Source organism: Tamandua tetradactyla, chromosome 4 (genome assembly GCF_023851605.1).
Source record: "Tamandua tetradactyla isolate mTamTet1 chromosome 4, mTamTet1.pri, whole genome shotgun sequence".
NCBI lineage: Eukaryota > Metazoa > Chordata > Mammalia > Pilosa > Myrmecophagidae > Tamandua > Tamandua tetradactyla.
Genome location: NC_135330.1, coordinates 168,290,580 through 168,317,776, shown reverse-complemented (window position 1 = coordinate 168,317,776; position 27,197 = coordinate 168,290,580). Strand labels below are relative to the sequence as shown.

Genomic DNA, 27,197 nt, shown 5'->3' with positions numbered 1-27,197 from the left:
TTACAGACCCTAATCTTGCACCATCGTGATATTTCTGTTTGAAAACCTTTAGAGCCCTACTGCCTACAGAAAAAAATACAAACTCAAACCACAGTCAAAGTCCTAACTAATCTGGTTTCAATCTACAATTATTACTGGGTAGAACAGACTTCTTCTCGCCCGAAGAATTCTTGATCACAAGAAAATCAAAATCTGACACACATTGTACAGAGCAGGTGACAAACACAGGAAATGGATAGAGGAGTACCAAAAGAGAGAAACCTAGAGTCTGAGAAATACAAACATGTCTGCTAACTCACTCTCCAATAGCTTGAAAGAAGACCAAATAATTATAAATACATGAATCGTAAAATAAGAAAATTGGCAAAAGCAGAATCTTTCTATTTTAATCATGCCAGAACGAGCTCAAGCCTTAGACTTCAGGTTTTGAAAATTCGGGTACATCCCAGTGGTAATGAGTCATTACTATGATTCATAAAAGTGCAGAAAATGAAGAAGTGGTGGAATATGGATGGCTCAAAGGCTTTCTGTAGAACCATAAAAATAATTTAAATATAGTTCAATAAGAAGTAAGCAAGATTTAAGGGAAAAAAAAGAATTAATGTGTAACAAGAGTAGTGGAATTGTGAACACTTGAAGAGTGGCCTCTGTTTTTCAAGATCTCTCACCAAAGACATTAAGAAGAACAGTTAATCTTGGTGGTGCTAACACGATGGAAGTAGGTATATGCTAAATTTTTTGAAGTATTTGCTTGGACTGGAATATTTTACCAGGCTACTATAGCCAAGCTTTCCAATGACAGTTCTGCATCTTTCATGAAAACAATCATGAAATGCATACATATTAAATGTATGCATTAAAATCAAAATCGCCAAAGGAGGAACATGGCAACATAAAAACATTTATAAATGATGCATTTGAATAATCTCAAGTGTAATCTTTAAGTACAATCAAATGTCCTACACCCTTTCTGGGAGTGACTAGAATTTCTGATGCATACAAAATGAAATTAAAGAGTGACAGCTGTCCTGGGCAAACTAATTTATTATCGCTCCTGATAGGCTAAAAAAACATGTTTTCCTTCAATCCAGGAAAATTATTTAGTCCTCATTCTTTTTTGTGACATCACTGAAGACAGAAAGTGGGCTCTTACCTAATAAAATACTGTACTGATGTAATTTATCCATGTCCCCTTCTTTTAATCATTGGGACATTTTGAAGTTATATATCCAGAGACATATTTATAATCACACAAGAATGAGTGAGACAGAAAGACTAATATAACCTAAATAAATAAATAAATTCATTTAGCCAAAGCTGGCAGCTTTCCAAAAAAAACGAGTCAAGCTTTTGGTTTCTATGACAGTAGATAACAAGTGACTTATGTTTTACACAAATGTCTTTTTTTTTAAAAGCTTTCTTTAAAAAAAACATACTTGCCAGATTGAAATAAAATTGCTTCCTTAACACACACTGTATATTAGGTGAACTTTTGGTTTCAATGTTAAAAGGTGACATTTCATCAACAGGTTTTGTAACAGTCCCTGAAAACACTGATACCATCTGTGCATTTCTTTTTGATAGCAAGACTCTAGTATTTTGTTAAAAAAAATAAAAATTAAAAAAAAAGGGAAGTCACCAGATCTATGCTGGGAGAGAAGTGGTGTTGTGCAAGAGACATCTGGAACAGGCAAATTGCAGTTTTTTTGAATCTCTGACTTGGATCTTCAAATCAGTTGTATATAAACCAAACATTTACAAATGATCTTAATAGTTTTATAATTATCTTTATATAATGTATGACAAATTAAATAGTTCAATAAAAATGTGGTTTTCTGGAAAAAAGTCAGAAATAAAATATTCATTAAGTTCAAAATAAACACCAACATTTATGGTAAAGCATAAAAGAAAAGTGGCTATAATTATCAGTGATAAATATGGTTCATCTCATTTGCTTATGGTAGACTATCTAACAAAGAACAAAGCTGATATGAAGATTTATCAGATTCGTGATCACAGTAAGAGGTCAATAACACTAGCTGAATTAATTAATTGTACAAAGTGAAAATTCAATGGGCTCAGAGATGTTGATTATTAGAATTCTTTAAAATGCTAAATTCGTCTTGGAATTATATTCCAAACACAGTGCAAGTCTATTTTTCCTTTGAAACAAGGGATTTTAGGTTAAAGACTCTTTGTTAAACTTCTGTTCTTTTTAATAAAATTAAAACAGGCACTTTACTACCTGTTAAACATGTGTACTAGAAAAGACTGAGATTATAACATGCACATTTTAGATTTTAAAAAGAGTATAAATAGATGAAAAATGAAAACTCCAGTTCAGGGCACTCAATGTTATCACAAAACTACATGAAGTGAAAAGCAGGCACTTGATTAAAACCAGGAATCTGATATGAGAATAAGAGTAGACAACGGGGTGTTTAAAACACAGCTGGTGTTTAAAACGCACTTCACAAAATGAGTTACTAAAGAATGGTATGGGAAGTAAAGTTGAATCAACCAAAAGCTAACACAATAAAATAGCACACAATAAGGTGCTTCTCAGCTTAAATGCTTTAGGAAAACATTTAAAAAAAAAAGACAAGACTATCACTGCTAAAAACACACACAACAAAAATATATGTACATATAACATGAAAGAATTAAGAACCCTTATTCAACCCTCATTATAAAAGCAATGAGCTATCTACTTATTGTCCACAGGCTGGTTAAGTAACTGTCTATCAAGTTGGAAGTTCAAATGTGGATGAGATTAGACTGGCAACCCCACAGAATCAGCCTGAACTTAGGCAATCACTCAGTTACACAAGACTTCAGAATACCAAATGATTCAGGTGGTTTGAAGGCCTCAAAATGGCTCCGTGATCCAGAAGCATATTGGGTATCTGGATAGATTAGAAAATATTTGGGGTAGAGATGGGGGACAAAGTGATCTGGATCCCAGAATTTTAACTGGAAGTAACTAAGCCTTTGGGAATGATGGACCAAGTTGTACAGGAAACTAACACTGAAAAGGAGTAATAGCAGAAAGGAAAGAGAAAGGTGAATAGGTTTAAAGAACAACATGTTGGAAACAAAATACCAGTCATTCACTTGGGAAATAAGAACACGTAATGAGAATAAGTGATAACTTATTAAAAAAGACTACAAATAGTCATTTCCAATCCTTTTCTTTTGATGTTATACATATAACTGTGAATCCATTCTGCAATTTTCTTAGACTTTTCCAAGAAAGAAATTAAAATTATATCCATATTCTTTAGTTATACAATTATTTGTATATCATTTGGGGGTTCACATTTAAGTCATGGATGAAGAAAAAAAAACGACCTTCAAATACTTCATAGAGTTTAAGAGAAATACTTAATATTTAAAAAAAAAAGTAGGGTGGGGCATATTCTTATTTAGAAATGAACATCAATTGATGGAAACAAAGTAAAATACCACATCTAAAGCAATAATTAGAATTAACCTTAAAGCACACAGAATGAGGACTCTGCCCAAAGCACTCAGTTCATTCCCTTTTTCCTTTTCTGAACACAGAGCCTGATGAGTCTTCCAACAGTTCCAACCCGCCTGACTTTCCAGCTAGCCTTCTTTTTCCCCTTGTATGACAATGTCTTTTTATAAAACAAGCAGAACATCTCTCATCATTATTTTTAGTAAGTCTAACTTCTTCATTTTCTTTTTCTGTCATTTTTTTCCTACCATGAATTTGACTATTAATGCAATTTAAAAACAACAACACTGACAAAAAACTCAGCTGAAATGTCCATCATTTACCTTGAAAACAGAGACAGACTGAGCCTCCTTCATCTCAGTTAGCCATGTAAAGTGACCCTTTCAATCACTAAGGAAGTAGCAATGAGCCCAAACCTGACATGGTTAGAAGAATGTCGCAGACAGCTGAATATAACCCATAATCTAAATATGACATTTGTTCTAATGTTTTTTTCAGAATACATAGGGGTTGGGGGAAAAGATTACACTTACAAGTCCACTTATGGCTACAATCCAGATGTAGGAACCAGAGGTGAAAAGCTATAAAAGAAAAAAAAAAGGCAACTAAAAAAGAAATTCAACTGCTATCACAGCATACTTACAACTATAACCATAACCATCTACATTAAGTATTAACTATATATGCCAAAGTATAAAACAAATAGAAAATTAATGTCAATTTTGTTACTTAAAAGAAAATAAGTATATATTTTTACCAAGACCCTTAAGCCTTTCTGTAGCCTAAAACAAATTGGCTGAAACTGGCCCACATCCATGAAGAAAAAAATAAGTGAAATCCAAGCATATTTTTATTTAGAAATGGGCATTAATGGACTTAAATAATATAGGATACCAAATCTAAAGAGATTATTAGAATTCACAACATGAAAACATGTAGTCAACACTCCATGCTTGGTTTTAGGTAATGACATATAATACTTGTTTATGTAATTTTCCCACTTTATCATTTTTATTCTAAATTTAGATGGGAATAATTCTGCCAGCATAAAGGTCTATGTCCAATGTTATCCTTCTTGAGTGCTGATATTCTAACACCAGTTCAGCCAAGGAAGAGCAAACTAACAATAACCAAGTTAACTAATGGCAAAATTAATTAGAATTACATCTCATGAAATCTCTCCCTTCAGTATTTCACTCAAGAGGTTCACGCTCAGGGTAAAAATAAACATGAGGCACCTAAAAATCTGTTTCTATAAGAAAGTAAATATTTGTGGTCCTTGTTTATTTTTAAAACTTTACATTGGAGTTTAAGAACTGGTAATCATAAAAGGAAGGACCAGGATAATCCTCCATCCCAGGTTCACTTCTGACACTGTATTAGATGCAAAGCTCAAAGTTCTCTACTCTCAGTCCTGGAAACAGAAGATGAAAGCAGAAAGACACAAAAGGTAAGAGATGACAAAGTACAGTGAGGCTTACAGCTTTGTTCTACTGCTAGCTCACCTAGAAATAAGCAGGGTTGCAACTTTAAATTAAATCCTTTGTTCCAGCGTAGATGCTTGTTCAGTGTAAATGCCTCTGATAATAACAAGGGTGGAATTATCTGAAAAAATATTTGCTGTAGTTTTCCTTCTAAAAATATATGGAGTAACAATAGCTAACACTTTTGTAGCACTTACTATGTGCCAGGGACTGATTTTAATGATGTTAATATATTAAAGTCATTGAATCCTCATAATCACCCTAGGGGGTAAGCTGTACTATTACCTCTATTTTACAGAGAGTTTAAGTATTTGCCCAAGGTCAAAAAGCTAGTAGTCGGCAATACTGTGAGTTGTATCAACACAGTTTGGCTCTGCAGGACTATGCTTCACTCCTCATTTCTACTATTTCTCATAGAAGTAAAAAGAGTACAAAGTTAATTTTATCAGTACAAAACTGATTTCCTTTAAATTCTTAAGTCTCGCATCATATTGCACACTTGGTTCCCAACTGTTTCCTTAGGCATTAACAGTGTGTTATTTCTTGTGTGTTAGGCTCCTTCAGGACAGGTGCCCACATCTCATACTTCCTTTCATCCTCCGCAGCAGCTAGCATAGGTCATTTGTTACATGACACTCCCAGCCACTTGATACTTAAACAATTTTTAAATAACCTTGCTCTTCTGATAATAAAGTCACTCATTCATTCATTCATTCATCACTCATTCAACAAATACCCTTGGCTTAAAAAAAGCTGATGTGGAGAAAGAGAAAGTCACAGCAAATGAGCAAAGGCCCAGAGGTGAGAGGGAGGATGGGAGGGTATAGCAACTTTAGGAATAAGGGGTTTGCTCAGACTCGTTTCAGGGGTCACACAATAGGCAAGAACCCTGGAAACCATTCATGTTAAGGACTATGATGTTATAAAGAAGCCAATGAGGCATCTTTACTTCTACTCCTGATATAGAATTCTACCTCACGAAGTAATAATATATTTATGAAAATATTAGAAATTTATATTATCTTGAGAAAATATCAGTGTAGAAATTCATCTACATTTCTACTGTGTGGCAAAATGCTTTCATTGTGAGCTATATAATACTGCTGAAATAGTACTACATGCAGTGCTTCTTTATCCAACTATAGGAACCCTTTCTATAAGAGGTTAAACATATCATTTTTATTTTTCACCAAAAAAACAAAAAAAAATACTCATAATCCTAGATAAACCGATGGTTAATAATAATTACAGTAATAATCAATACAAAATCAATTGACAATTCTTATTTTCTGTTCAGATTACTCTAAACATCTAGTAATTATTATCTCTAATCCTTCAAACAATGCTGTAAGATAGATATTATTCCCACTTTACAGATGGGGAAATGGGGGCTCAGAAAAGGTAAGTGACAAAGCTAACGATCATCAGAGAAAGTAAGTGAACTGGCTCTAGAGACATTCCTCAAAGCTACACTGAATTCCTACTCTATCAACAACAAAACAATGTTTTTGATCCTCGAACATTCTACATACCTTTAGAGTGGGAAGAAACGAGATACAAAGTCAAAATGAGGCTCAGCTGGGTTACGCGACTTGACCTAAGTCTCACAGTAGTAGTACCTCCCTAGACTTAGAATTATAGGCTATCTGGCTGTAAGACTATTAAGAGGGACAAAGGGAAATATAATGGTATGGAGGCTGAGAGGTGAAGAACGTACTTCATGAGAAACAATGATAAAAGTGGTAAGGAAACACCCACCCAGATGAGCCATTGATAACATGCAACAGCAGACTAGAGAAGGTAGAGGAAATGCTAAAGGTTAAAAGGGGAGGGAAGAGAGTATTCTAAAATGACACTAGGATCCGGTTTGACATGCGTGGGATAAGGAATGTTATGAGTATTAATCAGGAGATCAAAAGGCCAAGGTACACCTGGCAACACAGGAAGCAGCAGAATAAAACTTTCCATCAAAAGTTATGAGAGTTAATAGAAAATTGAAAATACTGTGTGTCTTCTATCACAGTGCCTGATATATAGCAAGGAACAGTGGATATTTACTGAGTATCGGTGAAGAGAACCTCTCCAAATGAAGTCACACAATCAGTACTCTAAAGGTCTTAATCCTAAACCATCTAGCAAATGGTGAAGTGACATCATCCCTAATCGACAGAGAAGTTATAAAATTGAGAATACTTCTTGAGAAGCCAAAAGCTCAGTTGATAAAGTATATTTGGTTTTTTTTTCAGAACCGTTATTTGTGACATTGTATTCAATAAATTAATTTGACATGATTTTCCACTTTCCGCCTCTTGATTGTCTCATTTATTTCCACTTTATACTATGATTTTAAAAAAAGTACTTAACATGCAAATGTAAAATGAAATTAAAATATTTTCCACTGATACAAATTACAGTGAAAGCTCTTATCAGATTTCTAAAGGCTATGAGAGTATTCTAGTACTTGATATAACTTGATGTTCTTGCACTGTAAAACTTCCTTTGAACATTTGATATAGATCATGAAGCCAAACTTATGGGGGAAAAAAACATTGTTTGTAGGAGATCAAATGAGAAAAAGACCAAAAGAAAGAAAAAAGATCTGGTTAAAGAAACATGAGCATAAAAATGTATACTGTACCTGTAGTCCCAATATATATATCAATGTCTTGTTTGTGATGGAAAACTGGCCCAGAATTTGTGCCACTTGGACTCTTGGAATGGAGCAGTAAAATGGTACAAACAGAGCAAACACAGGTGCCAGGCTATGCAAACAAATAAGAAAAAATCACTATAGTGTAATATTCAGTTGAAAATATCAATGGCAAATGTTTATTTGAACTAACACTATTTATGATCCTATTTCAGTATGAAACGCATAAGTTGGTTTTCACACACGTATAAACTTCCAAAATAATATGTACTGTATATAACAATTCAGAAAAACTTTATCTTATCCTTGTTGACCTCCCCAAACCACAGCAAAGAAGTGGCTCACCAACTACTAATTAATTATTGGACATTGTGAGAATATTTATAAAGTTATCTTCCCACAGATAACTTAAAGCACAACAAAAGACACTAGACAAACCATCATCAACAAACATTAGAATTCCTCATGGTCAAATCCAGACCTTCATCTCAGACTTTATCCAATAAAATATTATCACAGCACTTGACCCTTCTTATCATTCCTGTCCTCCCTTTTTCAAATTCCTTCCGTCTCTTGCTTTAAATTCTTATTCATGTTTCCCAACTATTTCTTGTCCACTTTTTTTCTGCCCTCTCCAAGTTTCCATTATATTCTTTGCTTCACGCTCTACTCTCTCCCTGTAAAATCTCAACCCCCTTTGATAGCTTCAATGAAGAAAATGAAGTGAGTCCCAAACTTCAGCCTATCCCCTTACCCAGACTTTGCTACCCAATTTTTAACTGAAAGCATCACTAATAACTTCAACTTGACATATTCAAAAGTCAAACGCATCTTTCTCTTTAATCCATCCTTAACACTTCAACGGTATTCTCTTCCCAAAATACAACTCTGATCCTCTCACTCTCCTGCTTGAAATCCTTCCTCTCACAGGCTCCCAGTATCCAAACACAAAATTAAATATTAACATGAAATAGCAAAGCCCTCCAATACTTTCTTATGGATGTAGTTTCCCACAACTGCCCTGCTCTCCAGTTTCCTGAATTGGTCTAACCCTCTTTCACACTCACATACAGAGCTACTCCCTGGGCACATTAGGTTCCTTTACGACTACAAAATGACACTTTACTCTTTTGAACTAAAATATCCTTTCCATTTTTCTGCCTAGGAAACTAATATATAACTTGTATGACACAGTTAAACTCTTCTCAGAAAAGACTCCCCTGACTCCTCCATCAGCTAGTACTTCTCAGTCAAAGAGACTCTGGTTTTACTGATCCAGTGAATCCACCCGGCATTTACCAGGTGTGAGGCAGCACGCCAGGCACTGGAGCTACATGTATGTCTCTGAGTCAGAAACAGTCCCATGAAACTAGACTCAGGGTTGCAAACTTACATACCTGGGAGGTCTAGGCAGGTAATGTGAATGAGGAAAGTGGTTTGGGCTCACATTTACACCAGTTTTGTGTTAAAAATTTAGCTTAATTACCTAGTCTATTCCCACCCCACATTTTTGACAGTGATACCTGTACAAAGAATACCTTCTTTACCATGAGAAAAATGCAAGGAATTCTTCACTTCCACATTACTATTTTTATTACTATTTTTATGGAAACCAGACCCTCCTGGTCTCTCATGGATTTTCTCACTCTGATGGAGGCTATGTTAGTGGAAATCATTCACTGTCCTTTCAATTCTAATATTAAAAACAAAAAAATATTGCAAAAGTTGTGAATGGTTGCAGCACCACAGGTCCCTACCAAGAATGTAACAAATAATAGAGAGAATAGGGAAATCTACAATCATTAAACACTTAAGTGTCAGGCCCTTGTGTCAAAACTGTGGATACCGAGAACATTATGCTGAGTGAGCCTAGCCACAAACTAAAGGACAAGTACTGTATGGTCCCACTGATGTGAACCGACATTCAAGAATAAACTTGGAATATGTCATTGGTAACAGAGACCAACAGGACTTAGAAACAGGGTAAGATAATGGGTAATTGGAGCTGAAGGGATACAGACTGCAACAGGACTAGATACAAAAACTCAAAAATGGACAGCACAATAATACCTAATTGTAAAGTAATCATGTTAAAACACTGAATGAAGCTGCATCTGAGCTATAGGTTTTCTGTTTGTTTGTTTGTCTGTTTGTTTGTGTCCTTTTTTTTACTATTATTATTTTTATTTTTTCTCTATATTAACATTCTATATCTTGTTTTGCTAGTTCTTTTCCTAAATCGATGCAAATGTACTAAGAAATGATGATCATGCATCTATGTGATGATGTTAAGAATTACTGATTGCATATGTAGAATGGAATGATTTCTAAATGTTGTATTAATTTCTTTTTTCTTTAATTAATTAAAAAAAAAACTGTGGATACCAAAAGAAGTAAGACAGCCTCTCTCACTGTCTACAAAGCAGGATGAGCTGAAGAGCAGGTAATTTCAAACACTGAATGGCAGTAACAGAGGTATGTAGACAGTACAGTGGGGCTATTAGCTGTTATTGTACGGACTAGTCACTAACTATGCATTCATCTGGCTCTCCTCCTCGACTGAGAACACCCCATGGCAGGGAATGAAGTTTATTTCTCTCAGTTCTCCCAGCATCTGGCAGTGTTTGGCAATGAAATAACTCTCATTCTTGAACAATCATGAGACTCATATTTTAATGATTTACATAGGATTTTTAAAAAATCTACAATTAGATTACTAATTGAGAGAAAGCACGATACTTTATTTAGCTTTGCATGTATGATTCTTACGTATAATACACCCTCAATATTTAAAGAAGTAAAAATCATCACATAATTTTAAGGAAGAGAGACTCATTTAAATTGTTATTCTAGATAATATACAAAAAAAAACCTGTCTTGCCCAATTCAATCCATTTAAACCTGACATAACTGATTAGGTTATTAACATTGATAGAAGCTAAACAGACATGCTTTCTTTTCAAAAGAACAAGTTAGTCAGTCACTCTAATGACATCCCATCTTTCTCAGAGTAAAAGCCAAGGTCATTCACAAACCCTGGATTACTGGCCTTCAACCCCAACTCAGACCTGGTTTTCTACTACTCTCCCCGCACTCACACTGCTCCAGCCACGCTGGACTCTGGCATGTGTTATTCAAACACAACCAGACACTTGGTGCCCCACCCCAGGGCATCTGCATCCGGACCATCTTACCACAAGCAGCAGCATCATTTATTCACTCCCTTCCTTCAGTCTTTATTCAAATATCACCTTCTCAGAGGAGCCTTCTCTGACCACCTTATTTCAAACTGCAACCACCTCCCCATCTCACAGTTCCACCCCCTCTCTGCCTTCTCTATTTCTTTCTCCATTTAATTTTTTCTGCACAGTACCTGTAACTTTCTAACATACCCTGTCTCACCTGCTAGAATGTTACCTCTAGAAAAGCAATGCTTTTTGCCTATTTTGTTCACTGGTTTATCTTCAGTGCCTAGAGCAAATGCCCAGCACATAGTAGATACTCAATAAATATTTGCTGAATAAATGAATTTTCCTTTAAAACAGTAAAAACAGACAGTAAAACGTACTTTCTATGGGAAAAAAAAGTGAACTGAAACGTTCCTTATTTTTTTACTCTTAATAGGATAAAAACACATTTAATATAAATTCAAAATATGTACTGTTGGTCTCTTGATAATAGTAAGAAAACTCTATTTTGATTGCCTAAATTGCACTAAATGGAGTTAGAGTGCCTCACTACAGAACATGTTCTTTGAGGCACTTAATTTATAGAAATTCATCTGTTTATATTCAGCAATAAAATGCTCACCAAATAGTGATCCTATAATTAAAAATCTGAAGCAGAGTTCTTATTTGAGGTTACATTCAATGTAAGCTAAACAAACAACTGACAGGAATTTTAATGACCACAGTTCATATATTAGAAGAGAAGTTTAAAATTCCTTAAAAGTTAAGAATCACTATCTAATTTTAAATGATGACTAAATACTAGATCATAGAACAAACAAAATAATAGATAAAGTCAGTTCAGGTCACAAATGTCCATGTCACCTCTTCTACAGAAAAGGCTTCAAATTCCACTTTTATAGTGAAATCACAGCTAAAGAAACGCTGATAACTTTCAACAATAAATATAAGGTTCATGAGCTCATGAAATCATCACATACTAAACCTCAAAAGCACCTCACAGGACAATTATCATTTCACCTCTTCTTCATATCCTTGACTACTATGGTACCAAAAGGAAAAAAAAAAGGTTGATTCCGTTTACTAGAATATTTACTTAACTAGTTCAGTCTTTCATCATATGATGATGTTTTACCTAACAATAACTATTTTAAAATTTAAAAACCAAACAACTCTACCAGGATGGCCTTTAAACAAAGTAAAAAATTTCTTAAGTGTCTTCTTCAAGTATTCTCCAATCCAAGTTCTAAATGAACTAGTTCTAGAATATTATACCATAGTTATCCACCAATAATATGTGTTCTTCCCTTATAATACTTTTTGTGCTAGGAATTATCTTGGAGATCACTTACTTATACCATTATTTTATAGACATGAGCCTGAAGACCCCCAAATTCAGGTGATTTGTTACCCTTTCTTGTCCTTGACAATGCTCCTTTACAGATCCTCAGCACTTTAGAGCTGAGAAAAAATCTAATAAATTTCCAAATGGAATAACACCACTGAGAGGCTAAAGCCACTAGGCCATTTTCACAGTATCCTGACAGTGAAAGCCTTTGAGGTTATATGGTTGCAAATTCCTACCAAATGATACAATTCTCTCTACATCATCCCTGAAAATAGTTGTCCAGTTTATGTAAGATTCTAAATGAAAGACAGCATATTCTATTTTTCATGACCCAGACTTTTAAGAAGTACTTTCAATTTTGATCTGAAAGCTGTCTCCAGTAACTTCCTCTTACTGGCTCTCCTGCTACTCTCTGTTGGCATACAGAATCTAAATCCTTTTCTATGAGATAGCTTTCAAATACATGAAGACAATTATCACATCCCTGCCAAGTGTAAACATTCTTAGTTCACTTAATCATTTGCCATAAAACTTGCTATCTAGAGCCCTCATCATCCCAGGCACATCTGAGTCATCTCTATGCCCTTTCAAAACGCAGCACACAGAACTGACCACATGGTCAGATCAGTCCTGGGTCCAGCGCAAATCTCACCTCTCTCATTCTGAGTACTATATTCCTATTAATTTAGCTTATAAATAAACTGTATTTTGACAGCCATGTTACAATGTTTGTTTAAAATTATAAGGTGCACAGTTGAGGTTTCTTCCATCCTGAATAGAAGAGTCTGAATTTTAAATACAAAGTGCCCCCCTTACCTCTCTCTTGTCATTCTTGTGTCCATGCAGTCCTTGACTCCGTTGGCCTCCTGCCTAAAAATACTAATTGATCCTACCCACATGCACCTGTCTCTCACCCCACCTAAACTTTTGTTTCTTTCTTATAAACTGGTAACAGATAGAGAATGGGTATACCACTTGCTGACACGAAGTTTCCGGGCAGACAGAATTGTCAGTTTGCCATTTTTCCTTAAAACATTTTAAAATGCATACATAAGTTTACACAGAATATCAATACGAAAACATCAGTAATTATGCCTCTTTTTTTGTTAAGACTATTGCTTTGGTCTCTTTCACAGAATTTTCTTTCTTTTTTTTTTTTTTTTTAACAATTAAGCCTTCATAGAAAATTTTATAAAGTTCCATAGGCATAAACAATTTATAAATTTTAAGGGATTTTTTTTATAACTATTTAAAAAAACAGAAAAATTTCACTTCCCATTTAAAAAAAAACTGCACACGTATATATGAGGCTAACTGATTACTGCTACGCTCAGTCACAGGATGACAGAAAAAAAAAGTCGCCACCATAAAAGGATGTCTGCATGATCTCTCTTAAAATAACATGCCAAGGATAACTTACATCAGTTTGAGCAAGTACTGACTGCTGCTACACGGAGCACCAACAAGTCACTGAGAAGTAAGTACTAGAAATTTTGCTTTTTCAATAAAAACTGTTAAGAAAACCTTTGAAAACATAAGTTTTATCTATTCAATAAAAAAGTCATAAATATTCCTAGCAAAAATTATATTATTAATGTAGTGTAGAGACTCTGGTGACTAGCAATTCTAATCAGCTATTATTAAGCTAAGAGCAAGCCAACAGGACCATATCAGAAATATCTTTTCCCCGAAACAGGACTTACTTTGAACTTTCATGTGAACCCCTCACTCCAAACACACACACACCAGCAAATATCTGCCAATACTTTATGAAGTTAATACACAGGGACTGCTTTTTTTAAGAGAAAGGAACAAAGTCACCTTAAAAGGGGGTACTCTTACACTATACATATATGACATTTCATATACATTCAGCACAATTTATTAAAAAAAAGAGTTATTACATTTTGCTATTTGACCATCTATATACATAACTGTCTTTTCTAAACCTGAGATTATTTTTCAGGAGAGAATCCCAATGCTAGAATCTTGCAGCAAAGGGTATAAGTATTTTTTTTTGAAGTTATTAGATATAAATTAGAATTTGGGGGGTTACAAAAATATTCTATCAATTCACACACCCACCATCAAGGCAGAAGTCTGAGTTTCATAGCCTCTCAGCTAACACAGGTATTTTAATTCAAAATACAAACTTCGAATTGATAAGTATAAAAGTACTATCTCTGTTGTTGGGTTTTTATGTATTTGATGATCACTAAGGTATTTCTGCAAACATTTTGTTTCTCCAAATATTATTCTAAAATTTCTATGTGCCTAAAAAATATCTATTACAAGACAGTGAGTTATATGCAGTGATTTGCCAATATTTATGTCTAGGTTGGGAATGGAGAAAAGAGAAACTCTTGGCAAGAGAGGAGACTTTCCTTAAAGTAAGCTTAGCTGTGTGTGTGTGTGTCTAGTAGTGTACCTAAGAGCATGGACTCTTATTTACAAACTGTGTGACCTTGGACAAGTTACTGAACCTCTCTGGCTTCAGTTTCTTCACTGTAAAATATGGAGTAGTGAGATGCCAAATGCTTTTATTATCACAATGGACTTTTTCTTTTTTGTAAAATATATACAATTTTTCTTTTTCCATATATACAAGAAAGCAATAAATTTCAAAGCACAGCACCACAACCAGTTGTGGAACATATTTCAGAGTTTGGCATGGGTTGCGATACCACAGTATGCCAAGTGCTTTTAACATTGCTAGTCACACTAAGTGCTATCATTAGCTGCCCCACCCGTTAACTCCTAAAGGATGGCTCTAATAAGCAAAGTTTCCACTCTCTACCATTTCTGAGAGAATTATTTTCTTTGACTCTGTTTTCAGGTTTTTGTTTTATGGAATATGTTATATGAAGACTATGAGTCTATGGATGATTATATAGCTGATTCTGCTTACTATGTAGACTATACATTTGCTGGTATTTCTGTGCACGTTTTCTCTCCTGGGGTTAACTGTACTTTTTGGACATAGCGCTGCAAAGAGCACACCACTCCACAAGGCATTCTCACATGTGCATGTATTACATGAGTGGCTGTCATGAAAATTCCTTTTACGAATTACTTTCACCTGGCTTCCTAGAGTGCTGGAGTAAATACTAACTTGGGTCACTATATGAATCTTATTCATTTATTTACTCATAGGCATTTATTAGATATCTATATTGTGGGAAAGTTCTGAAACAGTTCCCCTATGGGATAAAATGTTGTATGAGATAAAGTTATCTTTAAAAGGTTTACATTTTTAAAAAAACAGTCTATAATCTAATAAAGGAGTTTACAAGTAATTATTTTTCTGTCGGCAATGGTTAAGGGCCTGCTAGGGTTGTTTAAAGGCTGTAGGGTATGGTGTGTGCCAAGGACTACAGTATCCTCAGTTTTGAATAGTTTATCAGCTTCCAAAGAGACCTGGACGTCAATATAATGTGAAAATCCTCTGAAAGCTGTAAAGGTAAAAAAAAATTCTTGTGGTGTCTTGGAAGTCCAAGAGAGAGAAATAATAATATTTTGTTAGATACTTGCAAATACCTGTAAATGCCTTGGAAATAGTTTTAAAAGTAACTAGCATAAAAGCCATACTAGGTATTCACTATCCTCTTTCAAAAGAAATTTTAGTCCAAATTGTTTTACTACTAAAATACTGTTAGTAATAAAATCTAAATTCATTTATAAAACTTTTACCGACTTTAATATATGTTAGAAATAAATTAACAAATATCTTTATTTAAATCAATCTCTATCTCTTCCCGTCCCCTCTCTAATCCATCCTTCTTCCTCCTCCCTCCCTCCCCTTTCTGATCCTCTCTCGACCTCTCTCTCATTCAGAAAGGCATGAGTTGGTATACATTAAAGTTTGGGGTTGTCTTCCTATTTTTACTTGTTTTCTACTGATAATATCAAATCAGGTTGGAAATAGAAACTAGGGACAAAATATATCATATGATACTGAATGTGATTTCTAGAGCCAAACTGCCTGGATTTAAATCTTGACTCTAACGCTTAACAGCTCTGTCTTTAGGCAAGTCACTTAAGTGCTCTGTGCCTCAACTTCCCCATCAGTAAGTGGATTTGTGAAAGTTTTGTGACAATTCAATGAGTGAATAGTGTATGTGCCCAGGGCAGTGCTTGGCCCATAGTCCATGCTCAATAATATTGGTCATTATTAATCTAGGGATTACTGTAGTCTAATTAGGAAACTCTGAGGATCAAGAAAGCTAGGACTTTGCTATTCTTTAATAGGTGTTTTTTGAGCATCAATCATAGGTCAACTGGAGATATAAGAAACTAAAAACATATAGTCCCCACTCTTAGGGATTCACTTTCAGGCTAGGGGGAAACAGAAAAAAAGCATCAGCAATACAGATGCTATTACAGAGCACAGTAGCCTAGAAAGGACACCCACTCTGCCTTTTTGGGAGGATGTTGGAGAGGGAGCAGGAGAGAATGAAGATCATGGACAGCTTCCAGGCAGCTGAGTTGGAAGTAAGTCTTGAAGGAAAGGAGGAGCTGTGGATACAAGGATGGAGGAGAGAAAGCGTCAGACAAATAGGCACAGAGTTGTGAGAGAATATGGGACACTCAAAAGATTGTGTATAGTCCAGTGTGGCTGGTGTCAGGGCGTAATAAAAGGGAATATGGCCAGATAGCCAGCTGAAGACAGAAGCAGAGCCCTTATCATGAAGGAAATCATATATCAAGAGAGAGTTTTCAGTTTGCCAAGGGATCAGCGGGGCACCTTTTGAAGAGGCTACTGCAACAGCCCTGGAGAGAAGTGAGGGTGCCCTGAAGAAAGTCAGTAAGAGCTGTAAACACACAGGCAGCCAGATAGACATAAATTCATGGTGAGGAGAGGTGGAGCCCAGAGAGGGTCAGAAGGCTGATGCACAGGAACAGCTAACTGCTGGAGGTCGTGGTAAAGGAGATGGAGACAAGAACGTGTCTCTGTCTTGGGGACCTGTACTGTGAAAGAAATCTGGCAAATGATATGATTTTTCCAGAATTCTGTTTATCCAGAAAATAAGGACATCTAATGTTTCTGCGTAATTTCCATGAGTTAATAGACAAAAACCGAAAACGTACAACTCCCTTGTATTTAGGAAGAAAAGGAACGTATTACTTTTAGAAACATTTTGGACTCTAAGAAGAAATATTACATGGACATTCATTATAAGGACCTTATTATAGCATGCAGTTAGGGTTCCTGTCACATAGAAACATGAAGTATTTGTCTTGCATACACTGAGATGAGAATTCGAGTGAGGTTCTTTAATTTTCTTATAGCTCCTTAGCATTATATAATGTAATTCAAGTCTTATTACATTATATAATGTAATTCAAGACAAAGGAGGTTACCTCTCCTTTGTCTCCACCTTGGATAACTTTCATACCTCCCTAGTTAGTACTGGAGTTGTCAAAACTCACGCAAGGAATAAACGATCAGTGCAAGGTGAAAGAAAAATAGCTGGAATATGTAAAACCCTGATGTGCAAGTGGGTGTTTAGCCAAATAATTAACACTGTCAGGCACCTTTCACTTTTCATCCTTTTCAACACTATGTACATACTTGGAGAAGGTGATCTTCATTAAGTGCCTACTGAGTTCAGGACATCATAAAAGGCACAAAGAAGAATTTGCGGACTGGTGAACACTGCTACTGTCTTGACAAACTTCTCCTGTCTTGTCCTGTACATGACCCTTTTGAGGACCTGCTGAGAGATGGTCAGAGCAGACCACGTCATGGTGTCAGCAGCAGTGTCACAGTGCAAATGAGTCCTTGCTAAGGCTGCCCACCACTGCTCCTCGATTTTTTCACACTTCCACAAGCTAGAGAAAACTAGGACCCAGAAGACCCCTTCAGACTGCCTGACCACTGACAGGTCTAGCCTGAATATAATCACTCTGGCATCTGTGAAGTCCTTTCAGGAACATTCATTTTTCCACCCTCAGTAAATGTAGGCAGTGCCATTGCAGCACCCTTTCTGGGTAACAGTCCCCACATCCTTCAAAAAAATGAATCATGGACATGTGCATAAGCTATCAACTAAGGCCTCAAACTTGATTGAAAAAAAATCACATGAATAGCATACAAAGATTTATTAAACTAGGTTAGTAAGGTGTGCGCTAACTATTAAAGTAGTTGCTTGTAGTAGATCAGCAGCATAATAGAACAGACGAACTGACTTTACTGAAGAAGTGATGGGAGGTTGTGAAGTCACAGTCTGTCTGTGCTTCAGATTTCTTTTCCACAATCAGGAATTAATGTTTCCCACTTATATATTACAGGCACATGTCACATTTAGTCAATTAAAGAATAGGTAAGAAAAATCATTGATTGTTACGATATGGTGTGTGTGACATTAGGCTAAGCTCAGAGAACCCTGTTTACTCAGACTCAAGGAGACATTTTCAAATAATTCTAATATAAATTAGAAATTTGTATTTTGAATTAAAATACCTGTGTTAGCTGAGAAGCTATGAAACTCAGACTTCTGCCTTGATGGTGGGTGTGTGAACTGATACAATATTTTTGTAAACCCCAAAATTGTAATTTATATTAGAATTATTTGAAAATTTATATTCAATGAGGAGACATTTACAAATAATTGACAAATACTTACAAAACCAGATAGCTGGAGGAAGAAATAATTAATGATTTCTTTCTTCCATGGAGTATGTTTGTTCTCCAGATAACTGAAACAGCCTCAGCAAGATGCCCTGACACATCTATCCTTATCTTTATTTCCTTAGTAATACCATACCCTTGTTACTCCAATTCCCAAGCCTTTGTTTTCCCTCTCCTTTCCCAATGGTTTTATTTCCCCCCACTCTAGTAATTTCTCCTCAACTTCACCTTTCATCAAGAAAGAACAGTAAGAACAGTGTATCAACAAAAATGAGAAAAGGTATCTGATAAAACAGCACTTATTATTTAGCAATGAAAATATATAATTCATATATATATATATATATATATATATATATATATATATATATATATATGTCCACATTTTTGTGAGTCCTCTTTTGTTTTCTGAAGTGCTTCTGGAATTTTCTCTTTGTTGCAGGCCACTGTGGGCACTCGAAGTTAGATTACTACCTCACCATGTAAGCTGTGTCTTGAGCACAAATTTGAGTTTATTTGAAGAAGTCACTTCCTATCAATGATCATTTCACTATGACTTGATCCATCCAAGCAATTGTTATAGCCTGAATTTAAACAAAATTCTTAGAGGTTCAACTCTTTTCATTTAAGGGGCTGACAATTATTAAAAGAATAAATATGAAGGCTAAGGATGACATTTCAGGAATCTTAAAGCAAAACTAAAAAGCTGGTATTCCAGTACTTTGTAAATTAGTGAATACAGTAAGGGGTTTCTGGTTTTGTTTTTACCACCAATAAAAATTAACAATATACTTTAATTACCCAAGCAAGTAAATTAAGATTGTAGAATGCAAATATACTTCACGAAAAATCACAAAAGCCTCTAAGCTGGTATCCATGGTAAATATTTCCAGAGACTAAACTACAAGCACAGCTTAGAGAATTTTCATGAACACTAATAAATTAGTTTTTCTTGGGCCTTTTATTTTTTTCTCTTTTGTGGCTAGGCAGAACATGTAACATGTCAACATGTCCGGTTATGCAAAAATGAGATGATAATATCTAAAGAAATGTTAGCAGCTCTAACTCTGTTAGCAATGAAATAATTTCTAGAGGAAAAAATGCATTCAGGTCCACTTCTAAAAACCAAAACAGGTATACTTCGGAAAATACCTTGCTGAGGAAGAACTTGTTATTTTATACATATTAAGATAACAGTCAAGTTAAAAGGATCGAATATTGTACTACAAAGACAAAACAGATATTGTCTCCTTTGTAGCTCATAAATGAAAACAGAATCAGCACAGAGGCCGCGAGGGTAACTGTCAGATGGTTCCTAAATTTCAGGAAGAAGAGACGTTCTGAAGGCCAACGGAGCCCTGTTCCTTAGGTTGAACCTGAATATAGCTTTAGACTTCATGCAGTTCACTTTCATCTGTGCCTTCAAAGTGAAGGTCACCAACCTGACTCACGTCCCTTACTGTCTGGAATATTAAGGACAGCTTATGGATCTTGCATATTTTTTCATTAGAAAGCATTATGACAAAATTATAAGTTTCACAGATATTAGTGCTCTAGAGAAAAAAGATTTAGAACACTTATTTTTGCGTTTCCCTAAACAAAAATAATGAGCTATAATATTTCCAACTCAGCACATCTGTGCTAAGTAACACTCAGAAGTTGGTGCCTAATAATAGTTAAAATGTAAAATATTTAAAATATAATCAAGAATAAATATGAAGTTATACCTGGAAAGTGATTAAAAGAGAAATTTACAATTCAAAGATTGATAGAGGAACACTGTAATGCAAAGAGCCAGCAAACATTGGTGTGTATGAGAAGGAACTGAGATAATACTTCATTCAGGTAATAAAACATTCTCAACATTATACATTCACCCTTCAGTTCTAGACTCTCCAAATTAAACAGGTATCATTTCTGATTCTCAGGACCCAGTATATGGAGATACTGAAAAAAATTGCTGAATAAAAGAATGGAGTACTTCAAGATTCAGAATAGTACCCCATAAGATGATTAAAGGAAGGTATATAATAGTTTCTCTGAAGGAAGGTTATAATAAATTGGGATTGGTTGATATAAGAACAGAGTAACAACAATCAAGAACATGAAAGAATTTTTCTTTCTTTCAACTTGGAAAGGATCATAAAATTGGTTAAAATGATAGCCTTAATACACAAGATAGATATAAGAACTAAAGTGAGATATTAGAATTGTTAAGTAGTGGAATCAATCTTTGAGAGGTTACCAAATATTCAAAATAAACATTTTTTAAAGACAAGCTTGATTCTTATTTACCTAAGATAATTTCTAAGCTATCCCACATGTAGAGTTCTACAGTGCAGTATCCAAAAGTTCTGGCTCCCCACTTGGAAAGGTCTCTCTCCTGGAGGTGGGAATCCCACTGTCATTAGGAAGACTCATTCTTCTGCTGTGAATTTGGCCACATTATGACTAAGCAGTTTATTTATAGAGGAAGATGGCACTTAAAACCTAGATTACTTTGAAACCACAGAATCCAGTATGAAATAGCTGTCCCTACCATTAAGTGGACAGAACATGAGACATGAAGCCAGACCACTAGAGAGAAGTAACCGGCAGGACCTTCAACCTCTCTGAAACTGTTTTCTCATCTGGAAAGCGAGTTGGTGACTACAATACTCACCTCACAGCGTTGTTCTAAGGTTTATATGAGACAATTTAAAACTTCTGACACACAGTAGGCACCCAGTAAATGTTAATAAAGAGCACTGAAGGGCAACTTTGAAAAGTACATCAGATGACAAGACTTAAGAGCTGAAACTTGAAAAAAAAAATTCTCCTCAGATTAGAAAGAAATCATTCAACTATTTATTCATTTCACAGTCAATTCATGCTCAGTGTTAAAAACTTACAATATACAAATAAGACAAAAAAATTTAACTGATTAATACAAAATTATGTTTTGGCACATACATCCAAGTGGACATCTTTCTATGTGTAAATATAAATAGGCAGGGTTGGGCTCTCCCAATCCCAGCCCAAAAGTGGTATGTTGTATAATCTGATTTCTTTACTTACAATTATTCCCTGTCAATAAATAGACATCTACATTGTCATTTTCAGTGGTTACACAGTATTCCACAACATGGCTGTAGCATAGAAAATTAACCAATCCCCTGGTGATGGACATTTGATATGTTTACAATTTTTAATGTTTTTATATAATACCGTGTTAACAGGCCTGACTAAAAAATGTTCTGGAAGCCCTGACATTTCTGGTTCTACTGGATGCTATAGTTCTTTTAACAAAGAAGTCAGACAGATTTAAAAACTGGCAAGCAATGGCATACTCTTCTCTGAATTTCACTATTAGTTTGACTTTCTTAACCTCTACAGTAATAATTACTTACATGAAGGAATATGAGACTCTAAGGTATATATTTTTTCCCCACCATATATTTTAAAGCCTATTTTCCATGAAGTTGTTTTGAAACACTCTTCAAAATGAATTATTATGTGTTCTGTCAGGCAGCCCTTGGTTGAAATTTTCAGAAAAAGACATTTTCACAGAAATCAGAAAAATTTAATAAAAGAAGTTCTTAATGCCTGTTCCTAAGTTATAGCCTTGCCTGGAATATTGACTTTCCCTTGTTCCTGAAAACTTGCTTCTCATATGAAGTCTTTCCAAACTTACTAGAAAATTTTTTTCTACTTTATTTCCACAATGTAATTTCCATGATTTTTTACTTAAAAATCAGTTTTTTTTCCTGCACAAAATATAAATTCCATAGATACTGCTTTTTGTTTTTATTATTTTCTATTTCATTAGTTTCTACTATTATCTTTAATATTTTCTCCTACTCTCTTTGGACAAATTCAGTTCTTTTCCAGCTTCCCAAGCTGAATATTTAACTTATCTCTTTTCAATCTTTTAAAAAGATAACTGTATTTAAGTCTTTACATTTACCTCAGATAAACTCTTTAGATACACCCCATAATTTTGATGTGTAATACTTGTCATGCAGTGCTGAGCATTTCAGAATTTCCATTGGGATTTCTTCTTTAATCTATGAATTCTTTAGAAATATAATTTTTAATTTCCAAACTTATTCTTTATCTTTTTACTACTGATTTCTAGTAATGCATTGTAATCTAGGGATGTAATATTTACAATAATGATTTTCTGAGAGTTTTCAGACTTCTTTTGAGGATGTCATGGTCAACATTGGAAAATTCTCACATGCACCTTCAGCACAAATTCTGTTGAGTACAGATTCTAAACCTCTCTAACAGATAAAGCTTTTAAACCATGTCAGGTAAATCTTCTAAGTCTTTATTATTATTATTAATTTTTCATTTGGCATATTCTAATAGAAGCATGTTAAAATCTCCCATTTTGGTTGTGGGTTTGCCAATTTCTCCTTTAAATTCTGTCAAGTTTTGCTATTATAGGGGCTGAGGTTATGTTCAAAAATTCATAACTACTTTTATCTCCTTATGAATTGTTCTTTTTAAACTTTTTTAGTGACTTTCTGTGACCCTATTACTAGAATTTCCATTTTATTTTTTGACGTTAATACTGCTACTCCAGCTTTCTATTGGTTGGAATTTGCCTGGTATGTGTTTTCCCAATCCTTTATTTTCAACTTCTCTGAATCACTTTGTCTGAATTATGTATCTCCTAAAGAGTATAGTTAGATTTTTTAAAATTCTAAACTGATGATCTGACTCTTAATAAGTATAATATTCAGTGCATTTGAATTTGTATAACATATTTCTATCCTCTTATTTCGTGTTTTATATTTACTATTCTCAATTTTTGCTTTTTCCTATACTCTCCTTTTCTGTCATCACTTGGATAAAATATTTATTTCCATTTTTGTTCTCTTTTGCTTTAGGCTTATTTCTGTATTTCAACAATTAACACTGTGTTAATAATTAACCTCTGCAATCCTTTGATAATCCTGAATGCCTCTTAGCAACACTTTTTCGGACTGCAAGAACTAAGTAAGCAGTGACCTAATTCATTTAAACAGCAGTTAGGCAAGTAGATTTGTAGTCAGTACTTTGAATATGGGTGGGGAGAGTCATTTGCCTTTCAGGATATAGTAACATCATCACAATATTGAAATCGTCCTTTAATTTGGGCAGCTTTCAGAAGAAATTTGTACAGAGAGTCCTATCAGTTAAATTATTTTTCTTCTAAAAATAACAGGACAAAATTTGTCATTTCCTAGTTTTCTCAAATTTCATTGTCATGCACATCATGACTAGAACTTTTCCACTTCTTAATTTAGGTCTTGAAATTTCTGTCTTAACATTATTTATAAGATGAAAAAGTTGTAAATAATCCAAAATTTTTTTAAGGGAGTAGCCAAGCAAATTATTCATTAACACATTGGGACATTGTAGACTGTATGTCTACCTAAAATCTACACAGAAGGCAAATACTACACTGCTCCTTGAAAATGTTAACTGAGTAAAGCAGTATATAAAATACTACACACATAATGCTTACTACTACGTGCAAATGTAGTCACGTATACTGCATGTATCATCGTGGTACTTGAGAAGTGATATTTAAAGATTAATTTAAACATTTTCCTGTTAAGTTGCTTAAGTTATTTTCTTTCTTTCTTTCTCCTTCTTCTTCTTTTTATTTTTTTTTTTAAGAGAGCCTAACTTTCAGTTCCTAACAAGGCCTAAGATTGTTTCTGATACTTGTTAGGTTAACACAAATCAGATCACTGTGGTAGGTTCATATTTCACTACATAAATGTGTGACTGATTTCATTTCCTGGCAGTGATATGCATTTGGCTTAAAAGAAAAAAAAAAGAAAGAAAGAAAGAAAAGGAAAACGTCGAACTGAAATGCAATATAAAAGCAAAGTTTCAGCCCCTTCTGAAATCTGGGGTGTTTTAGCTGATTTTCTTCTCAACCAGACAATGATTCAGAAAAAGAAAGGGGAATTTCTACATAAAAAGTAGTGTTTCCCTTCTAGTTAAAAAATGCATTTCTGCCCTGTTTAGGCAGTTCGATTTCCTTTGCCAAAGTGACCAAATTACAAGGGTAAAAACATTAATTTTATACCTTGTTTACCTCCAACTTCTGTCATATATGTAATCATATCATATAGCATAGATTTAAAAAAATGATGTAAATCTTGACATTTAAAAAATTACTTATATAAAAGGCAGTTTATATTGCTTTCAGTTAAACATGGGTTTAATTAAATGTACCTTCTTGATCTTTCCTAGAGCCTCTGAACCCTACTGATGGATATAAAAATGGATAATAATTTTACCACGCCCTTTACAACTCCTCACGGAAATAAATGTGATCTTTATGCACACCAGGACACAGCCAGGATATTAATGCCTCTACATTATAGCATTGTCTTCATCATTGGGCTTTTCGGAAACTTGTTAGCCTTGTTTGTCATTTTTCAAAACAGAAAAAAAATCAACTCTACCACACTATATTCAACAAATTTGGTGATTTCGGATATACTTTTTACCACAGCTCTGCCTACACGGATAGCCTACTATGCACTGGGTTTCGACTGGAAAATCGGTGATGCCTTTTGCAGAATAACTGCTCTTGTATTTTATATCAATACATATGCAGGTGTGAACTTTATGACCTGTCTAAGTATTGACCGGTTCTTCGCTGTGGTGCACCCTCTGCGATATAATAAGATGAAAAGAATTGAATATGCAAAAGGCGTTTGCATCTTTGTCTGGATTCTAGTATTTGCTCAAACGCTCCCACTACTCATAAGTCCTATGTCAAAGGAAGAGTGTGGAAAGACCAGATGCATGGAATATCCAAACTTTGGAGAATTAAGCTCTCTTCCCTGGATCCTGCTTGGTGCATGTTTAATAGGATATATCCTTCCACTCACAGTCATTCTTATCTGCTATTCTCAAATCTGTTGCAAACTCTTTAAAACAGCCAAACAAAACCCACTAACTGAGAAATCTGGTGCAAACAAAAAGGCTCTCAACACAATTATTTTTATAATTCTTGTATTTGTTATCTGCTTTACACCTTACCATGTTGCAATTATTCAACACATGATTAAGAAGCTTCGTTTTCCTGATCCCCTGGAATGTGCCCAAAGACATTCATTCCAGATTTCACTGCATATTACAGTGTGCCTGATGAACTTCAACTGCTGCATGGACCCTTTTATATATTTTTTTGCTTGTAAAGGGTACAAGAGAAAGGTTATGAGGATGCTGAAACGTCAAGTCAGTGTATCAATTTCTAGTGCTGTGAGGTCAGCCCCCGAAGAAAACTCACGTGAAATGACAGAAACTCAAATGATGATACATTCCAAGTCTTTAAATGGAAAGTAAAAAATAATTAAGTCTTGGATTTATTGCAAAATAAACTGTATGAAATACTTTGCAAGACTTTTCTTATAAAACAAAAAGGTTGTTCAATTTCCCATTAGAAGTTCTTTTAAAAAGAAACTTTCGTTATGCTCTAATTCCTACCTTCAATTTAGAAGTAAACTATTTTAAATTTTACAGCTCAAGAGAATAACATAAAGTTCTAATTTATAAATGAAATAAAATGCCAAAAGAGAGGCTATCTTAATAATCCTCAACTGTAAAAACAAAAGATTAATGAATAATTAAGCATAATATTTCTTGCCCAAATTTGGCAAAATAAAAAAGACTGATTAGATGGTATACTGCCAATGTAAAAATGTTAATATTGTAATATACTCCTTGAATCCATGTTTCTTTTGATCTTAGATTATATCACCTCAATAACACCACTTCTTTGTTTTGTTTTGAGTCATAATACTTTGTTTTAAAAGTCTTTTGAAATAAAGAGCAGGATGCTGTAAAATTATGAGTATGTCCCTCAATGTTCATTGTCCACTAACAGAAGTTTCAAGAAAAATATAATTAGCAAAATAAATTTAAATATCAACTTTATAAATGATAATGATGACTGAGGCAATAAAAGCATTGAACTTTTCCCCAAATAGCTAGTATAGTATTTAAGAACCCACTGCTCAAGAACGTGACAAGGACTCTATATGAAGGTATATAAAGAGAGGACGGTCTACTTGCAAAGTCCTTCTTGGGGATAAGGAATTTGCATATATGCTTGGTTATCCTCGGGTCTCCAGGGAATCACTACTTTTTCCTTCACTTGGAAGTATCTTGTATCTATAGTTCAACAGGTTGGGTTACCAGAAAGACAACTAGGGTGGGCTTGGGGTAGGGATATACAGTTATGCTTCCTAAATAAGACTCATTTGATGGAACATAAAGAAATGAAATCCTACATCAAAAGTAATACTTTGAATTTTTATTGTTACCTTGCATAAAGTTTAGTGTTTTGCCCTTTTTTTTTTTTTTGCTTCATTTGGGAGTAAAGGAAAGGCATTAGGATTCTGACTTCCATCCATGTGT

At 34.5% G+C, this 27,197-nt stretch overlaps 2 protein-coding genes across 3 annotated transcripts in view; one reads left to right on the top strand and one right to left on the bottom strand.

Annotated features, from left to right (window-relative positions):
- The window catches only part of UBAC2 (UBA domain containing 2), a 239,940-nt gene that overhangs the window by 73,292 nt on the left and 139,451 nt on the right, over nucleotides 1–27,197 (bottom strand). The window contains exons 5-6 of the mRNA XM_077158584.1: nucleotides 7,604–7,727; nucleotides 4,015–4,062 (exon numbers count right to left, since the gene is read on the bottom strand). Of these exons, the coding sequence (XP_077014699.1) occupies nucleotides 4,015–4,062; nucleotides 7,604–7,727 (172 nt within the window). The remainder of the gene's footprint in view (nucleotides 1–4,014; nucleotides 4,063–7,603; nucleotides 7,728–27,197) is intronic.
- Nucleotides 12,100–26,955, top strand: GPR183 (G protein-coupled receptor 183). Of its 2 annotated transcripts, XM_077158582.1 has the most exons (4): nucleotides 12,100–12,202; nucleotides 13,486–13,628; nucleotides 14,489–14,541; nucleotides 25,020–26,955. In XM_077158582.1, exon 4 carries the CDS (start codon nucleotides 25,038–25,040, stop codon nucleotides 26,121–26,123), a length of 1,086 nt encoding a protein of 361 aa, XP_077014697.1. In that variant the 5' UTR covers nucleotides 12,100–12,202; nucleotides 13,486–13,628; nucleotides 14,489–14,541; nucleotides 25,020–25,037; the 3' UTR covers nucleotides 26,124–26,955. The 2 variants fall into 2 exon arrangements, with proteins under 2 accessions (XP_077014697.1, XP_077014696.1); XM_077158581.1 differs by lacking the exon at nucleotides 14,489–14,541 and having other exon boundaries at nucleotides 25,020–26,953.